The sequence below is a fragment of the Brassica oleracea genome, chromosome C4 (assembly GCF_000695525.1).
Source record: "Brassica oleracea var. oleracea cultivar TO1000 chromosome C4, BOL, whole genome shotgun sequence".
NCBI classification, from domain to species: Eukaryota; Viridiplantae; Streptophyta; class Magnoliopsida; order Brassicales; family Brassicaceae; genus Brassica; species Brassica oleracea.
Window position 1 is genome coordinate 30,029,537 of NC_027751.1, and position 14,420 is coordinate 30,043,956.

The window sequence follows — 14,420 nt, forward strand, 5'->3', positions numbered from 1 at the left end:
GGAATATGTCCCTCGGTATATTCCGAAAGTTTTTTTATAAACGGATCGATCGATGGATATACGTCCAAAAACGCATCGATCGATCGAGTACTCCGAGGAGATATCCCGACGAAGTTCTCCCTCGGTATATTCCGAGGAGTTTTCCGACAAACAAGTGATCCTTGGAATTTCCTCGGAAATATGTTTCCACAGAATTCCGTCGGAAAATTCCGAGGGATTTCCGAGGAAAGAAGAAATTCCGAGGAATTATTTCCGAGGACTTGTTTCGTCGGTATGTCGTCGGAATAACGTTATTCCGACGAAATTCCGACGATTTTTTCCCTCAGAATCCTTGCTGTTTTCTTGTAGTGATAAGACAGATATGGAGCGGAGGACAATCTTTACTGCTTCTTTTAGGCATAATATATACCGGGCTGGCACTCACCGTACTATACATTATAAATCTCACAACAGTTTTTTCTTGGTGGAAGCTTTTAAATAGTGCTAACTTAAGTTACATATATCACACTTTAATTTATAATTCCTTTTTATATAATTTATATTCTATTTAAAATAACACGGCCATTTGTTTATTTTTCACAACTTTATGTGCATTTTTCGATTCATCAATCATGCTATACAAGTGCTACAAAATGCATCTTGATATAAAAGTAACCATAAACTAAAAAAAATATAGATATTTGGAAGATTATGGAAACTATAATATGACTAAAGTGTTTTTTGGCAAAAAATAGTAGTGATGGCGGGCCATGAATCACGTGGATAAAGCGTGGGATGGAAATGAGAAAAAAACAAATGGAGAAGAGAGAAAAGCTGATTTTACAAATCTCCTCTAATCCTTTCTCAGCCAATTATGATCAATCTCCCACGTGGGACTTCTGGCCCATGCATACACATCATATTTCAACTATTCACTCGTTTGTCTTCTTCTTTTTTGGGTGATCTTCTTCTATATATGTGTGTCTATCTCCACAAGTGGCTTTTAGAGAAGACACTCGTTTGAGTTGTAGTGTTAATACTAGGGTTTCTATTACCAATGGCTGATTCTTCTTCTGCTTCTTACATTCACATGGTAATATGTTTATATGATTCAAGAACTCCGTATGTTTTTAGCAAAAAAAAAAAAAAAAAACTCCGTATGCACTCTTCTTCACAAATAATTGATAAGCGATTCTATTTGTGGTTTATTTATATCTCAATATCTTTGGACCATGCGTTTATATATGTACAGGTGCACCACATGATAGAAAAATGTTTGATCTTCAACATGAGCAAAGAAGAGTGCGTGGAAGCTCTCTCTAAGCATGCAAATATCACTCCTGTCATCACCTCTACTGGTTTTCCTCTCTCTCCTTTTCTTAATTATACCATCATGTAGAATTTCATTTTGCCATATAATACCTACATATATGTTTTCCGAGAGTGATCGATCTTTGGATGTTTTGCATTATTATAAGTGCTCATGTGTAATTCAAAGACTAGTAATATAAAGTGCCTTTAACATACAAAATTACAATTTGCTTACATATATAGAAAATAATAAACTACGTGCAACCTGTATATATTCAAATCGATTTTGTGCAATAGATTAATTTTCAATCTGTTTCCTCATAATAAATTGAATGTTTTACAGTTTGGAAGGAGTTGGAGAAAGAGAACAAGGAGTTCTTCAAGGCCTATGAAGAGAGGCAAAGCAAACAAGAGCAAATGTCGGAGGAAGAGACAACCCAGTTGATCCTGAAGATAATATCGGATTCATCTAAAGAATCCGACGACTGATCGCGATGTTCGTTAGATCTCAAAAACCTTATATAGTTTATATCTATGAATCTCATTAAAACGTTTTCATGAATGTTACATGTATACCATTTTCTACGACGTAAAAAAAAAAAAGAAAAAAAGTATACCATTTTCTACTATATTCTCATCGGTCTATGCAATAAGAGCATTGTTATCGCGGGCTCTTGAGCCGCGTATCTTGTTTTTTTAGAATTAAAAAAAATAAAAATTGCCTAATTAAAGAGGATACTAGCTTAATGAAGGCACACAAGAGACGTTTGTTGTGCACACGTGTCATAATATCAACCCTCTCTTTCGCTCTCCACCAAAGCTTCCTCTCTCTTTTTCTCGTGTCTCCTCGACGACTCCGAAGGCATCTGGTGATCTCTCCTCGGCGATGACCTCTCTGCGACGGAATCAACCGATGATGAGTCGTCGATGGAATCAGCCGGCGTTTCTAGTGGTTGAATCGTCGTTTCTGTCGCTCTCCTCGACGCCTCCGTCTCTCTCTCGATCTCCTCAACGACGACGCCTCCGCGTCTCTCTGGCTCTCCTCGACGGCTCTCCTCGACGGCTCACCTCGACGAAATCAAATCCAAAGGTAAGGCTATGTATTTGTCCTTTAAAGTCTGAATCCTTCTTTGTTATTTTGATTCGTTTGTTGTGTTGCATGCGTATCTTGTCTTTGTTTATATCTCTGTCTTGGATTCAACAGAAGAAGTCTCTTGTGTTTGTTTATGTCTGTGTCTTGATTCAACAGATGATGGCTTCTTGTGTTAGATGTCTGATCTGTTAGATGTTAATAGGATTGTGGTCTGGAACGAATTGCATTAGAGGATTGTGTGTTGATATATCGATCAGTTCTGATTCATTTTGGTTGTCTCTGTATTTGTTTCTCTAGATGGACGGATCCAGAGGCATGAAGCTTCTTCAAAGAAGGTCACAGAACAATTACACTACAGGTACATCTTCTACCTTTGATATGTTTCAATGTTTGTAGGATTCTGGTCTGAATTGTGTCTAATCTCGTCTGGTTTGAAATAAATTCATGGTGATTAATGAGTTAGGTAGAAGAATTGATTGTGGTCTGGAACGAATTGAATTACAGGATTGTGTGTTGATATATTACTAATTTCTAATTCATTTTATTTTGTATCTCTCTTTGTTTCTCTAGATGGACGGATCCAGAGGCATGAAGCTTCTTCAAAGAATATCACCGAACAATTACAATACAGGTACAGCTTCTACCTTTAATCTGTTTCAATGTTTGTAGGATTCTGGTCTGAATTGTGTCTACTCTCGTCTGGTTTGATATACATTTATTGTGATTAATGAGTTAGGTAGAAGAATTGATTGTGAATCTCGTCTGGTTAGGTTGAAATATATGCTTAACTGTGGTTAATGACTTAGCTTTATGTCAACTCGAATTGGTTGTGGAAGTAAAACTGTGATTATACTTTCTGTCTTCCATAAAGAGATAGCAGAGTTTAATGTAGAGGAAGGTCGGTTGGTTGAGTTGAATGCGTCTTCCTTCTATAAACTTTGTCCTTCTTCTCCTTCTTGAACACATTACAAACTGTGTTCTTTTCTTCCAAATCCAAGACATTGTCTTCTCTGTCTTTTTCCTTTTCTATCTCTCTTCTTCACAATTCCGGATATGGATTACAATCCATATATGCAGCCACCAAACTTTGTTGACCTTCTTAATAGTCAACAAGAGAGTGTGTTTAGTTTAGGAGAAGATATTGTCCAAGAAGCTGCACACTGCGAACAAGAGGGTCCTCCAGAGCGCAAAGAAAGAAGGACTTGGACACACAGATGATGTGGTGCTCATCAGCTCGTGGTTAAACACGAGCAAAGATCCGGTTGTAGAGAATAAGCAAAAGTCTGTTGCCTTCTGGAAAAGAATTGTAACGTACTTCAATGATAGTCCGAAGCTGGCTGGGTGTGAAAATAGAGAGGCTACCCACTGTAAGCAAAGGTGGCACAAGATGAATGACCTAGTATGTAAGTTTTGTGGTGCTTATGAGGCAGCAATGAGAGAGAAGAGTAGTGGGTAAAATGAGAATGATGTTCTCAAACTTTCCCACGAAATCTTCTTCAATAACCATAAAAAGAAGTTCACCCTTGAACATGCTTAGAAGGAGCTTCAAAATGACCAGAAGTGGTGTGATCTCTCTACAGCTAGACATGATGGAAGCTCCAAAAAGAGGAAGTGTGAGGAAGGTTCACAGTCTGCAAGCTCCAAAGGAAATGAAACTGACAGTGCTCTAGATGATGAAGGAACCTCTCGCCCTCCGGGTGTTAAGGCTTCAAAAGGCCGTGGTAAAAAGCCCGTGGAGCTGTCTGATTTTAAGACTGTGTGGAGCATTAAGAAGCAATATTTGGATATGAAGGAGAGGCTGTCAAAGATTAAGCTCCTTGACAGTCTCATTGGAAAACAAGGACCCTTAGCAGATTATGAAGAAGCTCTGAAGAAGAATCTCGTTGATGAGCTGATGTCTAATTAGTTTAAGTATGTCTTGTTCTGTTTAGGAGTGTCTTGAACTGCTTAGATATGTTGTTCTTGTTCTGAAGATGAAGCTGTGTAGTTAAAGTCTGTTGTTCTTGTTAGCTAAGATCGGATATAAATGTTATTGCATTGTGTTAATTTTCTTGCTAGCTAAGATCGGATATAAATGTTATTGCATTGTGTTAATTTTTTTTTAGCTAAGATCGGATATAAATGTAATTGCATTGTGTTAATTTTCTTGTTAGCTAAGATCGGATATAAATGTTATTGCATTGTGTTAATTTTCTTGCTAGCTAAGATCGGATATAAATGTTATTGCATTGTGTTATTTTCACTGTCTCATGTTATCTCTTGTGTTGTTTTCAGGTCAAGACGAGTGTGGCATTGTAGATTCACGGAGTAGACAAAGTCACGGGCCAAGAAGAGTGTGACGTTGTATTCTTGTGTTGTGTCAGTTCACGGATTGTAAAACTTCTGTTGTCTTGTGTATCAGTCACGGGCCAAGACGAGTGTGGCATTGTGTATCACCTGTCTAGTGGAAGCTTTGTTGTGTTTTGTTGTGTCACGGATTGTATACTTTTTATCTTGTGTTGTGTCACGGATTTGTAAAATTTTTGTTGTCTTGTGAACCAAGTTTTATATATAGTTTGCATTCTCTCATTCTCACCAAACATAACAATCAAAACAATATCATCTTCTCTCCTTCTCACCGAGAACAAGTCATCTCCTCTCATTCTCACCAAACAAAAGAATCAAAAACAATATCATCTTCTCTTCTTTTTATTTCTCATAATCTTTATTAAAGCTTAATTTCTCTTTTGGATCACAAATATGTCATCTTTTTCTCAAAACCCTTTTGAAGAATCACTTGATGATACACTTGATCAATATTTTGATCAATATATTGATCAAACTTTAGAGAATTTAATCATTGGTAATCAAGAAGAAGCAAGGAAACAAAGAAAAAAACGAGCTTATATCGAAAAGAAATCGTGAAGAAGGACATATTCGTTTATGGAATGATTATTTCAGTGATACTCCAACGTATCCTGAAAATTTTTTCTGACGACGTTTTAGAATGAACAAGCGGTTGTTCATGTCTCGAACGAAGTTCAATACTTTCGGCAAAAGAAAGATGGTCTCGGAAGGATGAGTCTCTCTCCCCTCCAAAAGTGTACTGCAGCCATTCGTGTTTTGGCGTATGGTACTGCGGCTGATACGGTCGACGAATACCTCCGGCTCGGTGAAACTACAACTTGGTTATGTGTCGAAAATTTTGTGGAAGGAATAATAAATTTATTCGGCGATGAGTACCTAAGAAGACCAACACCGGCTGACCTTCAACGCCTACTTGATATTGGCGAGCATCATGGATTTCCTGGGATGATAGGAAGCATCGATTGTATGCATTGGGAGTGGAAGAATTGTCCCACCGCTTGGAAAGGGCAATATTCTTGTGGTTCGGGTAAACCAACAATCGTTTTAGAGGCGGTTGCATCGTACGATCTCTGGATATGACATGCGTTTTTTGGACCTCCAGGTACCTTAAATGATATCAATGTTCTTGATCGCTCACATGTTTTTGATGACATAATAAACGGTCAAGCTCCGCAAGTCACTTATTTTGTCAATGGAAGAGAGTATCATATGGCTTACTATCTCACCGATGGTATTTATCCGAAATGGACAACTTTTATCCAATATATTCCAATACCACAAGGACCGAAAGCAGTTTTATTTGCTCAACGGCAAGAAGCTGTCCGCAAAGATGTCGAGCGCGCTTTTGGAGTCTTGCAAGCTCGCTTTGCCATAATTAAAAATCCGGCACTTTTTTAGGATAAAGTCAAAATTGGAAAGATTATGAGAACATGTATCATACTCCACAATATGATAGTACAAGACGAACGAGATGGCTAAACTCAATTTGATGTTTCAGAGTTCCAAGAATGAGAAGACACCGGATGTTTCAGAGTTCCAAAAAGAAAAAAACACCGGAAGAACTCAAAAATAAGAGACTTGCATTGGAGACGCTAAATTTTGGGATCTCTTGATTAAATTTCTTAATCTCACGTTTATTACCTAATACTATTAAAGAAATCACAAGAGACCCTAAAAGGAGATTTAGGATAGTCATGCTCTGAGAAAGGCAAAAAAAGGAGTGTTGACGCTCCTTTTGGTACGTTATACTATACGTACGTGGTCCCCATTGCTTTTGTATAAATAATGATGATAGAAAACTGACGCTCATACATCGACCGGTCGTGTGGCGTTTTAGTTATATGAATGTATCATGTATGTATATCCACATAAAATGTTTATTTATGGTCTTGTGATGAGACCACATAACCAAACTGCAGAAGATCAAACCGAACCAAGATGCCAAACCGGAAATACATGTAATCAATATGTATGTCTTTCTTTTATTTGTTTTAATGTTATATGTTTCAGTTGCAAATAAGAAGAGAAATGGTCTTTCCCTCTGTTACGGAAACCATCTCTTCCATTTCCCATGTTTCCTTGTTAGTAGGAGTTAGGTTGAGGCTCCATCATTTGCTTCTTGTACTTTTATCTATTTAAGTCAATGAAAAAACAAAAAAAATAGGCAATCTCAATTAATTGCCAAACAAATTACGTGTGTTTTAATTCTCAGTTCTAAACCTTTGATTAACAGTCAAAGCTATCATCTTGGTTCTTGGGTTAGCTTCAGATCAACATCATTCTTGAAATTTAATTAACTATCATGGTTTATATATGCTTACCATCATGGTTCTATAGAAGTCGACCACCTAGTCGCCTAGAATACCAAACCGATTTGAAACATTTTGATTTTAGCTGAATCGATTAAAAATGAACCAGCCAGAGAAAATTAACATTTCTGGGTCTAGACGTCGGTTTAAATATAATTTATATATTTTGTTCCCGCTGGTCAGTGGAAAAATGTACTAATAGTATATCTATTCTATTAAAACTGAAATATAAAGTATTCACTCCGTTCCTTAATGATAATTTTTTTAAAAAAAAAATTGTTTCAGAAAGATGTATTTTTTTGTGTGTTTCTATGAAAAAATTGTAAACTTCAAAAACATTAATTGACTTTATTGAATTACTAATGTTTAAAAGTTATTGAAAATTGAAAATTACAAGAAACGATATATTTATTATGTTAGTTTAATGTATTTTCTTAATATGTGTGAAAATACTAGAAAGTCTATGATTGTGGAACGGATGGAGTATTACTTTCCTAATTTTAAGTGATCTTTACATATTTTTTCATTCTCTTTTTAACTAATCTTAACTACTTCATTTATTGTATTTTCTAATAATTCGGCTTCATTTATTACGAAAGTACAAAATAAAACTTACCTATTTTTAAATGTTTTATTACATCTTCTACGTTCTTTTTTCACTCTTAGACCATCTCCAACGATAGATCCTTCATTAGAGTTCTAAATCAATTTTTAAGTAAAATTAATCAAATTAAACATTTTAGATACTTGCTTAATTTTAACATCTCCAATGGTAGAACCAATGAAAGGTTCTAAATTTCAAAAATTTAAAAATTTGTAATAATAGATTACTTGCATCACACTATATAATTAAAAAACTTATAATTTTTGAACCACAACATTTTATTAGCTTTGTGTACAAGAGAACATAACTTGACTACTTAGCAAAAAGAAAAACATAACTTGACAAGAACATTTTTGAGATTACAAGACTCTCCAAAAGCAGTCTCGTGTTTGCCAGTGAGACTCATCTCCTTGCCTTCACCATAAGCAGAGATGTGTCCCTTGCCTCGTATCCAAGCTGACGAGTGCACTTGTAACAAGTGCATAGTCATCTCAATCTAACCACAAGAACCTGTAACAAGTGCATACTCATCTCAATCCAACCACAAGAACCTGTAACAAGTGCATACTAACATACTGACTCAAGTGCATAGATAGTGAAAATACATCATTCAGAGTGACTTTTAAAACATAAGACTCAACAAACAACAACAAGATAAGACTCACGGGAACTTATGACAATATATCACTTATTAGTTTGTTCTTCAAAGCTATTTCACTCTCACTAAGAGGCTCTTTTTTTGCAAGGAGAGTCTCCAACATATGTTGCTTATTAAGCTTCTCCTTCATTTCAAAGTCCTGCTTCTTCAGTTCAAGATCCTGCTTCCTCAGTTCATGATCCTGCTTCCTTATCTCAAACATGTCTTGCAACTTCTCCATAGGCTTGGTGCTGGTTGCTTCCATCTCTTTTGCCTTCAACCTTGCCTTTGCCTTCTTCACACCTTTAGGACGAGCCTCTTCTCGATCTCCATGGTTTGATGACTGGACAGAAGCTTGAGAACCATCTTCACCCTTCCTTTTTTTTACGTGTTATTCTCTGTCCCAAAATTTGACAGCCATTTCTGTTCATATCTTAGCACCCTCCAACAATGCTCAAGTGTGAACTTGGCAGCGTAATCATTGTGATAGATTTCATAAGCAAGCTTCATGACATCATTGTCATTCTGCCCACTTGACTGCTGACCTGTTGCAGCACGTAAAGAGGCAACAAACTTGGAGACTTGGTCACTGATCTTGAACCACCTTTGCTTACAGTTGCCACCCTCTCTTTGTGGCATACCAACAAGCTGAGGACTTTCATTGAAGTAAGCTCCAATTCTTTTCCAAAAGGAGTCCGTCTTCTGTTCATTCCTTATAATTGGATCCTTGCTTGTGTTAAGCCAAGCACTTATGAGCACCAAATCTTCCTTCTGTGACCAATTCCTTCTCCCTCTTTTGTCTTCAGTTGTCTATGCATCTTGGCTTCGAGAATTTGTCCACTGAGAACTAAAGAGAGGAAGTTCTGAAGATCCAAGAGCTACGCTTGGTGAGACAGGTTCATAATGTTGGCTATTTAACAGATCCAAATAACCTGAAGATTGAGTAAATGGATTTGAAGAATCCATTCCTACTTTCTGGTGGAGAAAGGAGAATGAGAGAGTGAAGTAGTTTTCGGAAAAGGAGAAATAGGTGAAGAAGGACGAGTTGCGTTTTAGTGTGAGTTTGTTGCATTCATTTATAACAAGTGTGAGTATGTTAAATTGTTTAAAGTGTGTGGGGTTAGCAATAAAGACTTACCAAATCTAAAAACAACCAAGCATTGATCACAACCATACTTAAAGCAAACTACCAACTAACAACCAACTAGTTAACATCTAACAACCAACTAGTCCTAGAAGAATTTAAAGAAGCAGTCTCAGTAAATTACCTTGGAAGGCTGAAATTTAGCTTCCGTAGTAGCTCTCTCCACACAGACTTCTAGCTTCTCCATTAGCTCCATCCTCAACAGCCATAAATACATAAAAAAATATAGACATGAATAAGAACACGATTTTAATGTAGACAGTCCTACTTTAACATCAACCAAACATTTTCAGAGTGAAATAACCAAGCATTGATCACAGCTAAGGAGAAGTGATCCGATTTAACAGCCTACAACCATTGATCACAGCTAATGTCATTGAAAACTATAAAACACAACAAGAGATCATAGAATGCAAATCGGATTCAAGAATCAACATCCTAATTATGTTGATAATAGCTAATAACAAATAAATATCCTAATTATTGATGTTAATAACCCTAATTTCGCATTTAAACCAAGAATCCTAATTTACAATCTTAGGAACCCTAAAATCAAAATACCCTATTCTAGATTCAACATATTAAATAGACGAATCTACACATTATAAACCTCAAATCGTACCTAGAGAAGAATGAAGATGCTTCCTGCTTCGAAATCTCTTCGATTTCAACTCAGAAATCTGAAACAATCAAGCCTCAGATTCCACCAATTTCTCCGTTGATGAAGCCGGCGGTGGTGAAAGGATGCTTCCGGCGTTGGATTCTATGCTCAACCGGCGGTGGATTGCATATACAACCGGCTGTTTCATGAATTGATTCGCCGTCTGAATCGCAAACCCAAGAGAGAGAGAGAGAGAGCCAAAAAAAATTCCGCGAAAGAGAGAGAACTCGGACCAAATTAATTTTTTTCCCCTTGTTTAAAACACTCAACAACTGAGAGATGGACACGTTTCCTTTGGATATAGCTCCAAAAACATCTACAATTAGAGACACCTCTAACTATTTTTCATGTTTTTGATTTTATTAAAACCCTTAAAATTAGATGGATACTGTCTTAGAAGTGTCTTGGATACATTGTTGGAGCTGCTCTTACCAATTACTAATTACTTCATTAATTATAATTACCATAATAATTTGAGATCATTTATTTTACGTGTAAACCATTATTATTTCACAGCTCTAGATGAAATTGCTTCATCCATGACAAGAATTCAAACGAAGAATTTTTTATTTATTTACAGAATCAGTTAGACATAGGCATCTATGTATCTGTTCAGGTACAGATGTATCTGTTCAGGTACAGAACGGTTTTTTGGGTATCGAATTTTAGGTTTTTAATATTAAATTTCGTTCGGATGTTATAAATTTTCGAACAGGGTTCCAATCAGATTATTCCGGGTTCGAGTAGGAACGTAAAAACCTAAAAATATCAAAATAACCTATATATTTAGAAATCTCATAAATTTTTTTATAAAAAAGGTAAAATCAACACCGCACGTGTGGATCAAGCTCTAATTCAATATTAAATGAATAAAATAATAATACGAAAACAATTCTCCGAATAATTTTGAATCACCCAAATTTCATTAACAAGGTAAGTCCATGAGTTCTCATGACTATGTGGATCTGTAATCGACATTGGAGAATCTCTGTTATTATTTTTTTCTTTCTTATCTTGAACCCTAAAGTTTTTGAGATTTAAATCGGACGATACTCACCAAAGTGTATTAACTAGCCTTTTGTGTATTTAGATAGAAACTTGGATAATGAAAATAGAGATTCTCATTTAACACACTTTTTTTACATTAAACGTTCACAACACAGCGAAAGTCACACATGAAACTAGTAAGAACATACAGATAAAGTAAAGGAGAGTTTTCAGACAATGAGACATTAATCTTCAAGCTTTGTAGTATGTAAGATAAATGCTGAAATGGAGAATAGTATCACGACCATCAGTAACATGTTGGTCTTCCTGGTTGTGCAGTGTCTCCACCACAGCATACCCTTTAGCATGCTCAAACTTCCCAGTCCCACCCACAACAGCTATATGCGAGGCATGAGCAGCAGTCCTATGGACTCCAAAGAAGCTGATGGCATCATCAAGCGTGTCGTGATGATCATGCTCTCCATGGAACAACACGGTCAAGGAAAGGGTCTGGCTAGTTCCATCCAAAGAACTAGCTATATAAAACCCTTGTGCTCTGCCGATAATCGTAGATCCTAGCTCATGGCCCTCAGTGAGCTCATCATCGACCACGGTGATGGTGCCGAACATGAGCTGCTGAAGTGCAGCTGCGGGAGGGAGTTGACCTGCGGTTACAAATGGAAGGTTGTTGGAGCTGAGGGAGCCTTGAGAGTTACCGTTAGTGTTTTGTATGATGGTGTTGGCTTGAGAGCCACTTAGTCCTGTGAGGAGTGGAGCCGTGTTTGGGTTGATTATATTGTTGATGTTGTTTGCGTTTACAAGTGGTACAGCGTTATCTACAGGAAAAATGTTGTTGTTGGATTTAGAGAATGGTATTCCATTCACTTCGGTTTGTGCTACTATCCCAGTAACTACACGTGCTGATGGGTGTGACCCGCCTAGAACGTCGTGCATAAAGAACTCTAGGACAGGCACATGTCCCCCCGTGGCTTGTCCTGGAAGGGGAATTGGTAGTGGAGGTTGTGTTGTTGTTGGAGTTGTTGTTGCGACTGGTGGATTTTCATCCTCCTCTTCCGGTGTGGCAGGGACTAATTGCGGCTGAGGTTCGACCTCATCGAGAAGTCTAGCGGAGTACACATTTGAGGCTATCAAGAGGAAGGTCAAGATCGTTAGGCTAAAAGCTTTAGCCATTGTTGTGTATTTATTTGGTTTTGGGTTATGTATTGTGTGTTTGTGTTTATTCTCTATGCTCTATTGGGTTTGTTTATATAGGAAGCTTGGAAGATCACGAGATCTATGATGTAGTGGAGTTGTTGTCCTCGCCTTTGCTTATCATTGTTTAGTTGAGGAATGGATTTCAACTAAACCTCTAGCTTCATTGAGCTATTATAAAATAATAATTTGCGACTTTATCCTCTTGGCCCTTTATTCACTTAACTTTGTTTTCCTCCCAAGTTATTTCATTTCTTGGGTAATTATCAGTAGGGCTATACAAAAATATCTGAATTCAGAAAATTGAATCGAACACAACTCGAAAAATTAATACTAGATCCAAAATAAAACTAATATTATACCTAAACAGATCCAAAATTTTAATATCTCGAGAATCAGAATCAAATCTAACATGAACTGAAATAGTTCTGAGTATCCAAAAAATACCATGATCACAATAGCTTTAACGTATATTAATTATTTTAATATCCAAAAACATATCCAAAATATCCAAAAATCTGAATTATGTAAAATACCTGAAAATATCCAAAAATAAATATCCAAAAAGAGTCAAAATATCTAAACACTCGAAATACCTATTAGTTCTCCACAAAATATCGAAATAGAACCAATTTATGTCAATTATAGATATTTGTTCATATATTACTCAAATTTATATATTTTATATTATTTTATTTTTTATTTTGAGGAATTTAAGCTATAGTTGGATTTTTGAAAATTTTGACATAATTTAAATGGTTACCCGGACCAGAACCAAACCTGTAAGAATCCAAACCAAAACCAAACCAAAACTTCTAAATGCCCGAATAAACTTAAATCTCTAACCCAAAAATGAAAATTCAAATCAATCCGAATCGAACCCGAATGAATATCCAAACGTCCACACCTAATTTTCAGGTTATGGCTTTCCCATTTCCACCGGTTATTTTGGATATTAGATAGTTTATATGTTTGAATCCATATAAAACCTAGAAAAAATCAGTTCAGATAGGTTCAGATATTAAAAACAACTAATATCCAAAAAAACTAGGGATTAGTTCAATTACGGTTTAGTTTGAGTTTTTCAGGATAATTTAGGTAAACTATTAGATATTCAGATAAAATATCAAATAATTTGGATAAAATATCAAATAATTTTGAGTTAATCGGATTTAGGTATATATTTCTACCAGAACATTTATAGATATTTAGCATGGCACACGGTGCTCGGAATATGCTTTTTGCTATGGTTTATGTTGATTCAGTTCCCTCGAATTGGCTATCGGATCTGGAATCTGCATATGATTAGAATAGCCTTTTGTTGTAAGAAAATTAAATATAATTAACATTGTATGCATACAATTTTTTTTTATATATTAAAGCGCAAGTCACTTAATCAATTAGATTATGATACATGGCATGTGCTTTACAACTTTAAAAACAAATGTAAATAAAGAAAATTTTAAACGCAAAAAAATCTGTTTAGTCTATTAACTAAATTTTTTTAATTATTTTGTATATAAAATAAAAGTTTCCGATAATTTCACACGACTCCCATAATCCCATTATTTAGAAAGCGCTAATCTTTTCTAGATAATGCCATATATTAGTTCCATATCTACTTGCATTCAGAAATAGTAAATTCATAAATTCTTTGCAATGACTCCATTGATTCTCTCTAAAATTTCAACTTCTAATGACAAAATCATTAACAGTTCTATATCCAAATTCAAATTGTTTCAGGTCAAACAGTAGCCTATCAGTCTTCAAAAGAATTTCCTTCTTTTAATGAAATGAAAAAAAGAAGAACATCAATATGCTATGAATTGATACTGAACTTGGAAGATAAAGCTTAAAGTCCAGGTAAGTGAAAAAAAACAACGCTAAAACTTTTTATGCTCAAATAACTTCTTCATTAACCTTTTCTCTTCTTACCCTACTTATAATTTTTGTAATCATCATTCTCTGCATTTTTAGACATTGGCAAAAGCTACATACTGCATGGTGTCACTACAAGAAAACAGCGGTATTCTGACGGACATTTCGACGGAAAATGAAATCCTCGGAATATACCGACGGAATTCCGAGGAAACCTCAGTCCGTCGGAATATTCCGAGGAAATTCCGAGGAACAATGT

General features: G+C 35.8%; 4 protein-coding genes across 4 annotated transcripts; 2 read left to right on the forward strand and 2 right to left on the reverse strand.

The window, feature by feature from the left end:
- The first annotated feature begins 886 nt into the window (after nt 1–886).
- Nucleotides 887–1,880, forward strand: LOC106340477. The gene is made up of 3 exons (XM_013779355.1): nt 887–1,072; nt 1,232–1,337; nt 1,634–1,880. The coding sequence occupies exons 1-3, from the start codon at nt 1,037–1,039 to the stop codon at nt 1,777–1,779; spliced, it is 288 nt and encodes a 95-aa protein (XP_013634809.1). The 5' UTR covers nt 887–1,036; the 3' UTR covers nt 1,780–1,880.
- A 145-nt stretch (nt 1,881–2,025) lies between these two features.
- Nucleotides 2,026–4,853, forward strand: LOC106340475. Its single transcript, XM_013779354.1, has 4 exons — nt 2,026–2,380; nt 2,681–2,741; nt 2,954–3,014; nt 4,658–4,853. The coding sequence occupies exons 1-4, from the start codon at nt 2,177–2,179 to the stop codon at nt 4,692–4,694; spliced, it is 363 nt and encodes a 120-aa protein (XP_013634808.1). The 5' UTR covers nt 2,026–2,176; the 3' UTR covers nt 4,695–4,853.
- A 3,460-nt stretch (nt 4,854–8,313) lies between these two features.
- Nucleotides 8,314–9,619, reverse strand: LOC106338615 (glutathione S-transferase T3-like). Its single transcript, XM_013777553.1, has 4 exons — nt 9,548–9,619; nt 9,418–9,422; nt 8,746–8,991; nt 8,314–8,656 (listed from the first exon to the last, which is right to left on the reverse strand). Exons 1-4 carry the CDS (start codon nt 9,617–9,619, stop codon nt 8,314–8,316), a joined length of 666 nt encoding a protein of 221 aa, XP_013633007.1.
- A 1,568-nt stretch (nt 9,620–11,187) lies between these two features.
- LOC106340705 (dirigent protein 24) lies at nt 11,188–12,295 on the reverse strand. Its single transcript, XM_013779552.1, has one exon. It carries the CDS (start codon nt 12,260–12,262, stop codon nt 11,324–11,326), a length of 939 nt encoding a protein of 312 aa, XP_013635006.1. The 5' UTR covers nt 12,263–12,295; the 3' UTR covers nt 11,188–11,323.
- Between the last annotated feature and the right edge of the window lie 2,125 nt (nt 12,296–14,420).

What these genes read in the sequence shown, in the direction of transcription:
- LOC106340705 (XM_013779552.1), bottom strand. Translation starts at nt 12,262, where the DNA reads ATGGCTAAAGCTTTTAGCCTAACGATCTTGACCTTCCTCTTGATAGCC.
- LOC106340475 (XM_013779354.1), top strand. Translation starts at nt 2,177, where the DNA reads ATGACCTCTCTGCGACGGAATCAACCGATGATGAGTCGTCGATGGAAT. An exon ending in ACAGAACAATTACACTACAG is followed by an intron (nt 2,742 to 2,953) that starts GTACATCTTCTA and finishes TTGTTTCTCTAG; the next exon opens with ATGGACGGATCCAGAGGCAT. An exon ending in ACCGAACAATTACAATACAG is followed by an intron (nt 3,015 to 4,657) that starts GTACAGCTTCTA and finishes TGTTGTTTTCAG; the next exon opens with GTCAAGACGAGTGTGGCATT.
- LOC106338615 (XM_013777553.1), bottom strand. Translation starts at nt 9,619, where the DNA reads ATGGAGCTAATGGAGAAGCTAGAAGTCTGTGTGGAGAGAGCTACTACG. An exon ending in CACAATGATTACGCTGCCAA is followed by an intron (nt 8,657 to 8,745) that starts GTTCACACTTGA and finishes CGTAAAAAAAAG; the next exon opens with GAAGGGTGAAGATGGTTCTC.
- LOC106340477 (XM_013779355.1), top strand. Translation starts at nt 1,037, where the DNA reads ATGGCTGATTCTTCTTCTGCTTCTTACATTCACATG. An exon ending in CTGCTTCTTACATTCACATG is followed by an intron (nt 1,073 to 1,231) that starts GTAATATGTTTA and finishes ATATATGTACAG; the next exon opens with GTGCACCACATGATAGAAAA. An exon ending in TCCTGTCATCACCTCTACTG is followed by an intron (nt 1,338 to 1,633) that starts GTTTTCCTCTCT and finishes AATGTTTTACAG; the next exon opens with TTTGGAAGGAGTTGGAGAAA.